Below are 13909 nucleotides of genomic sequence, written 5' to 3' on the forward strand. Positions count from 1 at the left end.
CTCCCGCATCCCGCACACACGAGTGTCTACCCGCCCACACGCGCACTCATCAAGTGTTGTCCCGCGATAGTGCAGGTCTCTAGGTGCCTGTTATAATGTTATGATCGGGGCTCTGGACTCTGAGCATAACTTGTTTTTCTATAACAAACTATAAAATATTTTCTATAAAAACGTTAATTCCCTGGCAGTGGCAAATAGCTTTGGTTTTATATTTAATTTGATTACATTAATGTTATAAGTTGAGATTTACAAGAAATATTTTAACTGCTACTATGTGAATGGAATACTGCTTTAAAAAAGCACCTTATTCGTTTAAAGTGTTTTCAAACCAAATATTATTGCACTTTTGTTCATATACCACACTAGTCAAACGAACCGGGCTTTGGGGGTCAAACTTGCTTGGGCATGGTTAAGATTGCCTAGTGTGATACACCCTTATTCTCCCGCATCCCGCACACGAGCCTCTACCCGCCCGCACCCGCACTCGCCCATCTAGTGTTGTCCCATGCCGCACTCTGCTGCGTTGGGTCCCGCGATAGTGCAGGTCTCTACTCGGAAGGTGCCAGTTATAATGTTATGATCGAGGCTCTGGACTCTGAGCAGAACTTGTTTTTCTATAACAAACTATAAAATATTTTCTATAAAAACATTAATGCCCTGACAGTGGCAAATAGCTTTGGTTTTATATTTAATTTGATTACATTAATGTTATAAGTTGAGATTTACAAGAAATATTTTAACTGCTACTATGTAAAAAGAATACTGCTTAAAAAAAAGCACCTTATTTGTTTAAAGTGTTTGCAAACTAAATGTTATTGCACTATTGTTCATATACAGTAGCAATACTTTTAAATGAAAAAAGTGCACAATACACTACTTTTGAATTCATTATTAAATTTTGTGCATAATGCGATACAAATTTTTAATCATTGCCCAGCACTAAAAAAAACAGCCTTTATTGTAACTTGTCAAACACTAAAATATAAATACATGAGAAATTAAATAAATTGAGAAATGTAGGAGTTCAACTTTACTTGAAATTGTGACTCATCTTATGAATAATGCAAGGAAAATGCACTCTTTCTTTATCTAGTTGAGTTTCACAGTCAACAAATATGTTAAAGGTTGTTTTGGTTGTTAGTTTTTTGGATCTCAATTACTAGACTGAAAAGCAGTGTGAAAAACTCATTTTATCATTTATCCTTTTTTTAAGAAAAAGATATATTAAAATAAAATAATAAAAACTAAGAGGAAGTACAAATAGCAATAAATACTAGCCTATTTAAACTAAGTACAAATAATGTTAAATACTATTTATACATGTAGTTATTTGCACCTCAGTGTACAAATAGTTGCTACAAGTAGTCGTGACAAAAATGTTTATATTTTGTGCCCCCTAACACGATAGAAATAACACAATAAAAACAGACGTAAATTATTTTTTAGTATCTGACAAGCTACAATAGAGGTTTTCTATTTTTATATGAATCTTTAGTGTTTTTTATAGTGTTGATTTTTGGCAAACTGCAGGGAAGCCAATGTGGGTCAGTTTTTCAATTTGATCCCAAGACCATTTTTGAACACAACAGGAGGGCTAAAACGTTTTGTAAAAAACTATGTAGGCACAATTTATTTTAAATGCTTTCAAGTGTTCCAAAATTGTATTTGACTGGTATAGTGTAAATCATGAATGTTCTATTAATTCAAATCCAATTTAAGAAAAATCTGCTAGCTCTTACTTCCATTGTTCCCAACAATGAAGTTTACATTTGGTCCAAATTTGAAAGGCCCGAGCAAATGGTGGCTCATAAAGTTCCTCAAAGTGATACTTTCTATCACGCCGATATCTCCCACGCTCTGGAACAGCACAAGATGTTATTCGAACCAGAACTGTCACTACAACATTTAATAATGTTATGTTATGTATTCAGGAAATCACCAAACTGACCGAAGCAGAGAGTGACTGATCTTGCTGGACTTCATCCTCCTCATCAACCTCCTCCTCATCCTGAACATGTGTTTTGCCATCTGTCCTAGGAGTCTTAGACGGGTTTACAACATTGTGGACACAAGACTTCCTCTTACTCATGGCAGAAAGATGCCCAGCCTAGAAGAAAGGAGCACAGAAACACATCCGCATGCATCTGGAAGCATTTCTAACGTGCTGTCACACACAGTTTATCTGTTTACTTCTGCACAGTTTTATGAAACATCATATTTTAAGCAAGAAAGTTCATATTTGATGTCAGAAGCTACTTTACAATGTCACTGAAATGCATTAATAAGCACAGATGCTGCATCGCAAAGAAGAACAATAGATGCGTTTGCGAACATGCCAACAGCTCCGCTGACATAACTCAACTGACATAGATGAACAGGTGTACAGCCAATTAAAAAGTACATTAGAATCGCATATGGACACACTGTTTAACAGCGCACAAGTTCTATTAAATTAATAATGTCTATATGATTGTACTTACCCATTCCTCTGCATCTGGATAGTGAATGCGTCTTATTGAGGACTTCCTGGTTGACAGATCGCGTGCAGCTACAACAAACAAACTCCACCTCCTAATATATGACTGTAAAACTTCAGACCACCAGTGCTTATTTATGCTGCATAAATATGTCCATAAACGTCCTTTGTAGAATATTCTGATCGCAAATTACCACATTAACCGTTTTATTTTTGCTAAAATGTAATTTTAGTACTTCACAGTCACAAGTGGATTTCCTACAAACAGTGTAAATAGTTTTTCTATAATGATTATTAATTTTTTATTTTTAACTGTCCGTGACAGTTGTGGCTAATGAGACGTTACCACAGTTTTACAGTAGTAACTTGTGTTGTTGCGGAAAAGACAGTTACAAAACTCTTGTATAGGTTTATTTTAATTAGTTAATTGTAAACCATATTTTTAACAAAAAATAACATTTTTAAACAAGATACCTCATACCTATTAAAATGTACCGTTTAAAAGACAACTTGAGCGGGGCAACTGGTGTTTTGAAACAGGCATAAAGTTACAAATCACGCGCTCTTAACTCTTAACTCGGTGGTTCCCAACCCTGGTCCTGGAGCCACCCCAACACTGCACATTTTGCATGTCTCTTTAATCAAACACACCTGATTCAGGTCATCAGCTCATTAGTAGAGACTCCAAGACCTGAAATTGGTGCGGCAGAGAAAGGAGACATGCAAAATGTGCAGGGTTGGGGTGCCTCCAGGACCAGGGTTGGGAACCACTGCTCTAACTGACGTAGACCAGATTGATTCGTTAAAACATCCCGTGGTGTTTGTGTTTAGTTGACTGTATACTTCGTTTTTTGCGGTTGTGGTTTGATTCACGACTAACATTGAGATCACACATTAAACAAGTAGAGGATAAATGTAAAAAAGTACTAAACATTATGAGGTGTCTTACAGGAGTGGAGTGGGGAGCAGATTTTAATTCATTAAAATATATATATATATATTTCCCTAATAAGATCTAGGTTGGATTATGGGAGTCAGGCATTTGGATCAGCAGCAAAATCAGTATTAGCGAGGCTGGACAAACTTCAGGCACAGGCATTGGGATTATGTCTTGGAGCCATGAGAACATCACCAGTGTGCTCACTGCAGGTAGAGGCAGGTGAAATGCCTTTGAGCCTAAGACGAAAGCAGCTGCTTGTAAATTACTGGATTAGTTTGAAGGGACAGATAGATAGTCACCCAACCAAAAGAGTGTTACAAGACAATTGGGAAAAGGGAAAGGGGAAAACGTTTAGTTTTGGTTGGACAGGAGATGATGTTGCACGTGACCTGGGAGTATATGGAAAGGAGTTTTGTAAAACTGTGGTATGGCCCAGTATCCCTATGTGGAAGTTTGACACTCCAGTAGTGGATTTGGAGGTATTACAGACCAAAATAGCAAACAATCAAGTTGATTTGGTGAGTGGATTTTATAGACATGTGAACCAGAAATACATTAATTTTAAGCACATTTTTACAGATGGATCAAAAGACCCAATAAGAGGAGTTACAGGTGCTGCAATTGTAGTTCCCAGCCAGAAGAGTGAAATGAGCTGGAGAACCTCAGATCACTTAAAGGGGTTATATGATGCTGCTAAAAAGAACATTATTTTGTGTATTTGGTGTAATGAAATGTGTTTATGCGGTTTTAGTTAAGAATCATCAGGAGCTTTTTTATGATGTTATGTCTATCTATTCAAGAATAAAGGTGATGAGGTTATATTTATGTGGGTCCCAGCACATATGGGCATTATAGGAAACGAAAAGGTAGACAAAATAGCTAAGAAAGCACTGCAAAAAGAGAGCATAGAAGCAGTCATCAGCCTTTCAAGATCAGAAGGAAAGAGTATAGTGTGGGGAAAAATTATTAAAGAATGGCAACAAAGGTAGGATCAAGAACTAAAAGGAAGACATTTATACTTGATTAAAGAAAGAGTTGGCACTGTGGAAAATAAGGGAGGAAACAGGAGAGAAGAGACTATTATGACCAGAGTAAGAATAGGGCATAATAAATTGAATAGCACTCTTCATATTATGGGAAAACATCCAACTGGGTTTTGTCACCAGTGCCAAATACCTGAGACTGTAGAATGTGTTTATAAATTGTTTAAAATATGAATTACAGAGGATGGATATGATAAATGACATGGAACAAATAGGACGTGGAGTAAAGAATATAATGGACTGCAGTAGGAGTGAACAAGGAATGTCATATTTGATTTGCTTTCTAGAAGTTGACTTTATACTGGCTGTAAAATCAGTAATGTAAAATCATTTGTATATATGATGGGGAGAAATTAATGTTGGTAAGTTTTCGTTTTTTACTAAATTACTACATTTAACTCCTAGCTTCTTTTTAGTCGTGTTGTTTTTTTACTTTAAAAAAAAAAAATTTTTTTTTGCGATGGCAGGTACAGATGTGTGGCTTCCCTCTATTGTGTAGTTTGTTCTTTTGACTTTTCATTTGGTGTTTGATTTTTTTTCTCTTTGGTTTGTCAATCTAACTAGGCTAGATCCTGTATTCCTATTCCACTGCTTAATAAGGCATTTTTTTTATCTTCAAGTGTCATCAAAAGGTTAACAAACATTTGGTGCTTGGGGTTGTGTTTATTTAAGTAGTGAATGCCTTTAAGGACTAATTTGTTCAAAAATTATTATCATTTACTGTACTTAACTTCATGTCCAAGCCCATGCTGTGCACATTCAAGTGTTTAAAAAACGAATGTATGAAGCTAGAATAAAATGTTTTTGTTTACAAGCAGATACCCTGTTCTTTCTTTTGATGTAAAACATAGATGTAAACTAGTTGTGTACTTAAAGTTTACGACTGTTATACTTAAAGTATACTTAAAAGTATACTTTTATATACTAGAAAGTGGGCCAATTTAGTCCCAAGGAGTATTGAAATAGTACACTTACAAGTATACTACTAGTACACTGATATTTGTATACTTACTACATAAAGTTTACTTAAAAATATACTTGAACTTTACTTAAGTATACTTAATAAAATAAGTATAATATTGTCATATCCTAACAAACCATATATCAATGGAAAGCTTATTTATTCAGATAGAAAAATTGACCCTTATGGCTGGTTTTGTGGTCCAGGGTCACATATAATTATTGTTGTCTACAGTAAAGTCTAGATGATCGATTCAAGGCGCAGAAGGGAAAAGAAGGAGCAGATATTTCTCTTCAAAAAAATATTTGGTGAAGCTAGTGAGAACACGCTGTCTTGCAAGTTTATGAAAGAAGATGGCATCACTTCGGAAGTTAAAATGACTCCCTGTGGCATCACATCTGATTCAAGTGAGAAATTGGATAGTTTAGACTTGAATGCATCACCGGTAGTATCTGAACCTGTGAAGGAGACTTTCCAGCTGCTCTTCAAGAAACCAGATGTCTCTTTGGGACAGACAGTAGAAGCCTTTGCATCATGCATTGTTGGACCAGATTACTTCTGGTGCCAGTTTTCGAACTCTGAAATACTTGACCAAATCACACTTGTTGCCCAAGAATATGGAAACTCTAGTGAGAGACAGCCGATTAAGCTGGATGATTTGGATCCTGGAAGCCCGTGCCTGGCTCGTTTCTGTGACGATCAGATGTGGTATCGTGCGCAGGTTATTGATAAATGCACAAACACTGTATCTGTCCTTTTTGTTGACTTCGGAAACGAGTCTGAAACCAGTGAAGGCTTTGTTAAGGCACTGCCTTGTGACTTGCTGGAAAGTCCACCTCAAGCTTTTCTGTGCAGGTTGGAAGGGTTTGATCCTTCCAAGGGATCTTGGGACAGTTCAGCTACTGATAACTTCTACGGGCTTTTAATGGATAAACCTCTGAACCTGACTGTGCAGTGCATTGACAGTACAATTGATCCTAACAGCCCTCCATATTATGTTAAAGTTCACAAATCACAAAATGATCAGAACTCTTCTGAGGTGATTGAATCCTGTGAAACATTCATTACATCAACATCTGATCAACTTGTTTCAGAGGATAAAGCAAGTGTGAGCCTTGCAGTTTCTACAGAGGATATGCACACAATTGAATCTCATGGTGCAGAACAACATGGAGCTAATCAGATTGCACCATTAGAAGTAAAAGGTGACTTGCATGGTGTACCTGAAAACAAGGTGGATGATCAGCTTGATGGAGCAGATGTGATTGCTGCTGTAACAAATTCTGATGTCACTGCTGATGATCCTACAGGGATTCATTCACCAGATTTAGAAATCCATGAAGTCTGTCATGAATCTGATGATGGAGTTCCTGTTGTATCAGCTGAGCAAATGCTAAAGATGTAGAAGATGGAGGATCTGAAAAAGGTTTGTATGCGTTTCTGTACCTGATTATTCTTCATATGGGATGCTTATTTATTTTTCAGAGGACAACCCGACGATCACAAGCAGAGGTGCAGATTGGGTAGCTGGTTTAGAAAATCCAATGTTACCCATGGTATTTGCTTTTTTGTTTGGTATGTGGGTTTTTAACGAGTAATCTTTTTTTAATGAATAACTGTATTTCTTTATTTTGTAGGTTTGCACTGAAGATTCATGTGAATCTGTTAAGTGCATCTTCAAATGAACAGAATTTTAAAGGGGTCATAAGATTTCAAGTTTTCAAGGGGTTTCAAGTTTTCCTTTCTCTTTGGAGTGTTACAAGCTGATTGTGCATAGATAAGATCCCTGAAGTTGCAAAGACTAAAGTCTCAAAACCAAAGAGATATACTTTATCAAAGTTAAGACTCTGCCACGCCCCCCTAAAACAGCTCGTTCTAACACGCCCCCACATATCTACCTCACTATGTGGCAATATTAGCATAATGCCGCCCAAATTTATGCAAAGAAAGAAGGTGTGGTTTCAGTAACCGCAGTTAGTGTTGAAGCAGCCATGTCAGAGAGACACTGTGTGTTTCTAGGCGAAAGCTAAAGCACTTTATTTGGCCTTCCGAAAGTAGATGCATTTAGGAATCTTTAAGATTACTTACAACAGAACAGCAAAGCATTTTATGGACGACCGGAAAAATTCTGACTTTGCTATCAAAATAATGATCTTTAAAAAAGCATAATATGACCCCTTTAAACTTTATTTATTGTGAAAAGGTATAATTTGTTTTTCATGGGGAAAATTAATTTAAACTTCAAACAGACACAGCCTTTGAAAGATCAGAGATTTGATTTGCCGTGTTGCTTGTCACGTTTCTTGTCGTTTTAAAAGCTTGTCTGATTGCATTGTTTGGTTTTGTTGATACCCCAGTTTATCTTTGTAGATGCTATTTGTAATCATTCATTTCTGAATTATTATTATTTATTTTTTTTACTGTTTATACACAAGCAATTGTAAATTGAAATGACGAATGTTCAGAAAGTACGAGCATTTCATACCACAGTCCTGCTCTTCCTTCACCCCGAAGTCTGTAGTGGAGTTTTTTTCTCCTTATTGTGCAAATAGTGTGGTCATTTTTCTTTATCTTGATGTGTGTGAATAATCGGTTGTTGGAATAAAACCTGTTCATAGAATTGAATTTGTGTTGATTCAAAATTTTTAAAGGTGGAAATTTGTTATAGATAGAAAGTTATCACACTTTTTTTCCCCTAACACTGACATTTTTAAACTGCTAAAAAAATACATTTTATGTGTACTTGACACAATTTAGTTAAGACGTTTTTCTAATACACGGTGTTATAGGCCTACAGTGCACATTTCTTTCTCAAGGGGGCGCACAGCGGCTCAAAATCCTTCGACGAGCAGCGTTCAGATCTAATGACCGTTTTATTTTTTATCCGAACTACAACATTTGTACATTACAATGCATACAAATATATATAAATTCAGTTGAGTGGTACCTGACACGCAAATGTGAATCCGCCCAAACAATCTATCTTAAATTCCTTAATTGTCACAAGTGATTGGTCCATGATGAACTACGCTGAGAAAAGTAACTGGTATCACGTGACAACGCCGTCTGTACGCTGCTACAGAGTTATTCTGTACAGTAATGTAGCGCGAAATCAAAATAGACATTAAATTGAAAATATATAGTGAATATTTGTTTAATATAATAATAATAATTTAGATGTTTATTTAAAACCTTTTGTTTTTTTCAATGGGTAAAGCCCGCTGTCGCGTTGCTGTGGTAACAAGTCAAGCGAGAAAAGCAACACAGAGAGTAAACCGAAGGGTTTCAGTTTTAATGTTACTGATTAAAAACGATGACAGAGTTGCATCAGGCAGCAGCTTCTGGAGATTATGATCTAGTGGAAGAAATTGTGGGGAAAAAATCGTGTGACCCTAATCAGAAAGACTTAGACTGGAACAAGAAGACCCCGTTGCACTGGGCAGCATCCAAAGGCAGGTTATAGCCTACTTTCGGGACCAAAAAGTGCTGTTTTATTACAAATGTATAAAAAAACAATCATTATTATAACTTAATTGTCTTTTACAAATGACATGAATATGGTAAAAATGTGACCTGGATGTTAACCCAGTTTTCCCAGGCGGAAAAAATTGCACTTCCATAATGTACTTAAAGTGCTCTGTTTTCACGCACTAATTTTGTAGCTACTTAATATACTAAAAATATACTTTAGTACTTCTTAAGAACATCTAAGTGTACTAAAATGTGCTATTTTGAGACACCGTGAACTAAAATGTGCTTTTAACATACTATCTCTGTATTTAAAAAATGTATTTAGATACCACTTGAAGTAGACTTGAACCCATCTTTCATACACTAGTGGGTCCAAGTGTACTACAAGTGGTAAATAAATACATGTTAATACTAAAATAGTATGTTAAAAGCACATTTTAGTTCATATTCACGGTGTCTCAAAATAGCAAATTTTAGTACACTTAGATGTTCTTAAGATTATCTTAAGAAGTACTAAAGAATACCTTTTAGTATATTAAGTACAAAATTAGTGCATGAAAATAGAGCACTTTAAGTACATTATGGAAGTGCACTTTTTTCCGCCTGGGGTTCTTGCATGTGTGATGCTAATGCCATTTAACCTCTGATCTTGTTTAAGGCCAAACAGAGATGGTTCGGATATTAATTGAAAATGGAGCCAGGGCTTGTTTGAGGACGGATAATGGATGGACACCCGCACATTTTGCAGCGGAGTCCGGAAAACTAGCAGTACTTCGACTCCTTCATTCCCTACATGCACCTGTAGACAAGGAGGATTCCTCCGGCGATAAACCTGTCAGGATTGCTGAAATCTATGGACATGAAGATTGTGTTCTTTTTCTTAAAAAGTAAGATTAATCTATTGTTTTGTTTTCTGAATCACATTTGTGAAATAATCAGTTCTTACTGATTGAGGCATTTTCTGATGCTGTTTAGTCAAAGAAGTGGCAATGTGATCCAAGATGTTCAATGACAGGGTGTTCTCTACTTTCAGGGCAGAGGTTGAGAGCAGAAACTACCGGCAAATGGCAAAGTTAAATGGGCTGCCCTTAGACGATACTGATGAAGAATGGGAACAGGAGAGAAAAGAAGCCAATAAACAAGTCATTAAAAAGTAGGTTTTATCAGGCCATGAGAACAAAATACAAACTAATGGATGCTTATATTTTTGTTGCACATCTAAATGAAATGAAAAATATAGTAAAGATAGTAAAATATAAAAGAAAGCTTGGTGGACAGTAAAATTACAAGCCAAAATTAATATTCATGTATGACTGTCACCAGTTACGAGTAATACCAAGTAGGCTATATATAGACATACACGCATAAATATATTTACATGAATATACATAAAACTGAATAAACCATTTTCAAAAATAAAAATTAACTCATTCACTAAATTACATGACAAAATTCATATTCATCTATGACTTTCACCAGTTTTAAGTAATACCAAGTAGGCTATAGACATACAAGCATGATTATACTTACATGAATACGCACAAAACTGAATAAACCATTTTCAGATAGAAAAATTAACACATTTTCTAAATTATATGCCAACATTCATATTCATCTATAACTTGCACTAGTTTTGAGTAACACCATAGGCTATAGACATGCAAGCATAATTATACTTACATATACAAAACGGAATAAACCATTTGCAGAAAGAAAGAAAAAAGAACCCAGTCACCCTGGCAGAAATCTAAAAACAAAACCATAATATGACTAAGATGACTACATCTAAATATATTTGTATCCTCTGAGCTAGGATATCACAAATAATTGTACAGTTTACTAGAAAACAATGTTTTAGAGCTGTGACAGAATTTAATCCATGAAGTTTTTCAAGGTTCCCTCGAGTTTCATGTCTTCTTTTTCAGTACTTTTAGAAGGCACCGACTAAATGATTCACATGCAGATTTGGAATAAAAACAACATTAGAACAAAATATGTAGACACTAAATAAAATATTCTCAAGAGCACAAATGCAACTTACTTTTAATCTGTCCAGTCTTTATTTCGTCATAACTGAAGATGTCGCTTTGCTTGAGTTTTCACTTTTAGAATGCACTGATTGCTAATGTAAGAAAATGTGGGAACACGAGCTGTGTTATTTCATGTGTTTGTAATGCATTTGGAATCTGTAAAAGCATGCATTTCTCTCGTACATACTAACCTTAGATTGCAAACGCTTCAGAAGTGCATCACGAACCTTTGGGGAAAATGAAATATGATTATATTGAGCTTGACTGTAAAGTTTTTACAAAGTAAAACCTTGCAAATGTGATCAGTTCTAATCAACTGATGCAAATAAATGTTATATTTTCAGTCTAAATTCCTTAAACAGTTATGATCAATCATACGGAGGGCACGTGTATAGCGGGCATAGGTACCTTTTTCTCTCCCAAGCAGTTTGTCAGCAGTATCAAAAAGCCCTGCAATGAAATACAAGAAAATATTTTAATGTAAATGCACGAATAAACAGATAAAGTGTTTGATGCTTGACCCTTACCTGCAGCGAATTGAACAATGTAAATGCGTAGCTCACAATTTGGGCGAAAGGTTTTTGTGTAAGATCAAGGTGCAGCACCAAAATCCCGAGGAGCCAAGTTATTCCGAGGACAGGGCTTAAGAAAACTACTGTCTTAATCATACCCTTGGCAACGTCCTTGTGGTCCTGCGCCTTTGAATCCAACACAGCAGGAGTTACTATCTTCATGATCACTACAACCAGTGTGAACAAGTTTACCATCACAATAGTTAAGGCAGGAATTACAAAGGAAAAGAGGGAGCCCTTCAGCACACCCTGATATATGAGCCAGCAAGTGTCTGTGGAATAGTATTTACCTTCTTTACCGTTCTCGAAAGTAATGTAGGTTGTTGCCACACATATTAAAGGGCACACGTAACCAACAGTGATAGACAATACCAAAAAAACCTTTTTCCTCAGCTGGTCAAAGACAAATATCATTTGGTGAAGAAGCACGACACTTAAGCACAGCATCCAGAAGAAGACAGCAAGGAAAAAAAAGTGTTTGGCTACTGTAAGGATGGAGCACCAGTGTTTGGGGATTGCCTTCGGATCAGATGATGCTAAAAATCCACAGTGTGCAAACAGCAAGCATAAAGAGATGTTGACTAAGGCCGCGTGCCGAAAATTGGAGATGTCTGACTTTACAACTGCATCCCATACCAAAAACTCAATGATTAAACACAGAACAAGTGAGACGATGGATATTCCTAAGCCAACGTAGGTCAGTTCCTTCATATACGGAAGGGTCTCTGCATTTTTGGACATCATTACGGTGAAGGCAGAGTTGTGTGTACATGTGCACAACTTTTGATTTTCTGCACCACCCCATTTACACCCCTCTGAAGACCAAGTACTGTTCTTTTCATCCCAGAAAACACAATACATTTCATGATTCCGAAGTCTTTTTTCACCGTAATCGAACGTCATCTGGACAGAGATGGACTTCTTCTCATTATTTACAGTGGTGACTGACAAGATGGTGGTCTCTAAGGGCCTTTTTTCATACTGTGGTAAAATTTTGTGAAGGTTCCGGAATGCAACGACAACAACCCTATCATCTGGGCTGACGCTGGCATTAAAGTTGCTGCAATGTGCCCCTCCGGTCTTATTACAGACTGCAAGTTTAACATTATAAGAATTTTGAGGATGATTCATGGTCAGATTTGAGTTGAGTATCATTTGCTCAATAGTCTGTAGATATGTCACAGATAAATCTGTGTTTTTAGTTTCAGGATTGTTCCAGGCTCCTGTTTTATTCAAAGCGTTGCTTATAGCGCTGACAAAGTCCTGCAATGTAAAGTGAAATGCGATTAGACTTTGAGCAAACAGAAATTTTGTATTATTTGTCATTTCATGTTGTTTCAAATTCCTTGGAGTTCATTTTTGACATGTTTTAATAACAACTACTCGTCAAACTTTTGCAATAGATCTAAAAAAAAATAGCCCTGTTCCCAAACCAAATATTACTGAAGATTTTAAAGATGTTAAACAAAGAAACTGAAGAGAAAACATACATACAGGCATGACAGTATCATTCCATTGATTGAACTGCTGTTTAGATACATTGTTCATGGCTTCAAAAATAACTACAGATGCGTTAATATTTGCAAATGAGTTGAATGTCTCCACAGTGGTCGAATGCTGTATTCGTCTGAAAAGTCCGTCTGCATCATTCTTAATAAGGCCAATGCCTTTATTTAATATCTGTTATTATGACAGCAAAAAAACAAGGATTTAGTGCTAAGAGTAAATCTGTCCAGCAATAACGTCAGTAAATGAATACCAAAGAATGATACCTCTATATCCTTTTTAATGCCATGCAGGTCTATATTCACACAAGTAGAGATTTCGTCTTTCCACCCTTCATAGCACTTTTTCATTTTTGAACCAACAGCAGAGTTCCCACAGGATATAATGGCCGTATAGGTGTGTTTTGTGATGGGCCACTCGTTATCTTCTTCACAGAATTGTGAATGGGCTGTATTAAGGAATAATATACAGTATTAATATACAGATTTGTTTTTCTCATCATTTTTGTTTTTATAATTACAATTCAAAAAATCAAGCGTAGCGTTAGTTCTGGCAGGTCACGTTAGTCAAGCTCGCATCAGCTGACTCTCAGCTGATCCCCATCTACCTATGGGAATACGACACTTATCTAAGCATTCATATATAAGGTCCCTCAGTATTATCAGCAGTTTTCGCATTGCTCAATAGCTAATTACCCTCCTCCATCCCCAGCTCCTCCTCTGTCAGTCAGGATTCAGCCTTCTGATTATCCTTTGAATCAGACTAATTCTAAAATGAGTAATTTATATCTGATATTGTGTAACAATATCTGCAATACAATACATTTACATTTATGTTGGTTCTGTTCTGTTTACCCTGGGGGGTTATCGCTGCTCTCCCTGCTCTCATCCATGCTAGGCTGCATGGATGC

General features: G+C 36.2%; 3 protein-coding genes and 1 pseudogene across 3 annotated transcripts in view; 1 reads left to right on the forward strand and 3 right to left on the reverse strand.

The window, feature by feature from the left end:
* LOC107654001 (structural maintenance of chromosomes protein 6-like) overlaps window positions 1-407 on the reverse strand; it is a 13444-nt gene extending 13037 nt beyond the window's left edge. Inside the window, exon 1 of the mRNA XM_016440871.1 lies at window positions 396-407. Coding sequence (XP_016296357.1) covers window positions 396-407 — 12 coding nt within the window. The remainder of the gene's footprint in view (window positions 1-395) is intronic.
* A 1321-nt stretch (window positions 408-1728) lies between these two features.
* On the reverse strand, window positions 1729-2537 carry LOC107654007 (structural maintenance of chromosomes protein 6-like). The gene is made up of 3 exons (XM_016440884.1): window positions 2481-2537; window positions 1949-2107; window positions 1729-1857 (listed from the first exon to the last, which is right to left on the reverse strand). Exons 2-3 carry the CDS (start codon window positions 2087-2089, stop codon window positions 1729-1731), a joined length of 270 nt encoding a protein of 89 aa, XP_016296370.1. The 5' UTR covers window positions 2090-2107; window positions 2481-2537.
* A 6196-nt stretch (window positions 2538-8733) lies between these two features.
* On the forward strand, window positions 8734-10048 carry LOC107654015 (ankyrin repeat domain-containing protein 66-like). The gene is made up of 3 exons (XM_016440896.1): window positions 8734-8872; window positions 9550-9778; window positions 9925-10048. The coding sequence occupies exons 1-3, from the start codon at window positions 8734-8736 to the stop codon at window positions 10046-10048; spliced, it is 492 nt and encodes a 163-aa protein (XP_016296382.1).
* Window positions 10049-10734: 686 nt separating this feature from the next.
* LOC107654023 (adhesion G-protein coupled receptor F1-like) overlaps window positions 10735-13909 on the reverse strand; it is a 12088-nt pseudogene continuing 8913 nt past the window's right edge.

This window comes from Sinocyclocheilus anshuiensis, unplaced genomic scaffold (genome assembly GCF_001515605.1).
Source record: "Sinocyclocheilus anshuiensis isolate Anshui unplaced genomic scaffold, SAMN03320099.WGS_v1.1 scaffold1561, whole genome shotgun sequence".
In the NCBI taxonomy this organism is placed as follows: domain Eukaryota; kingdom Metazoa; phylum Chordata; class Actinopteri; order Cypriniformes; family Cyprinidae; genus Sinocyclocheilus; species Sinocyclocheilus anshuiensis.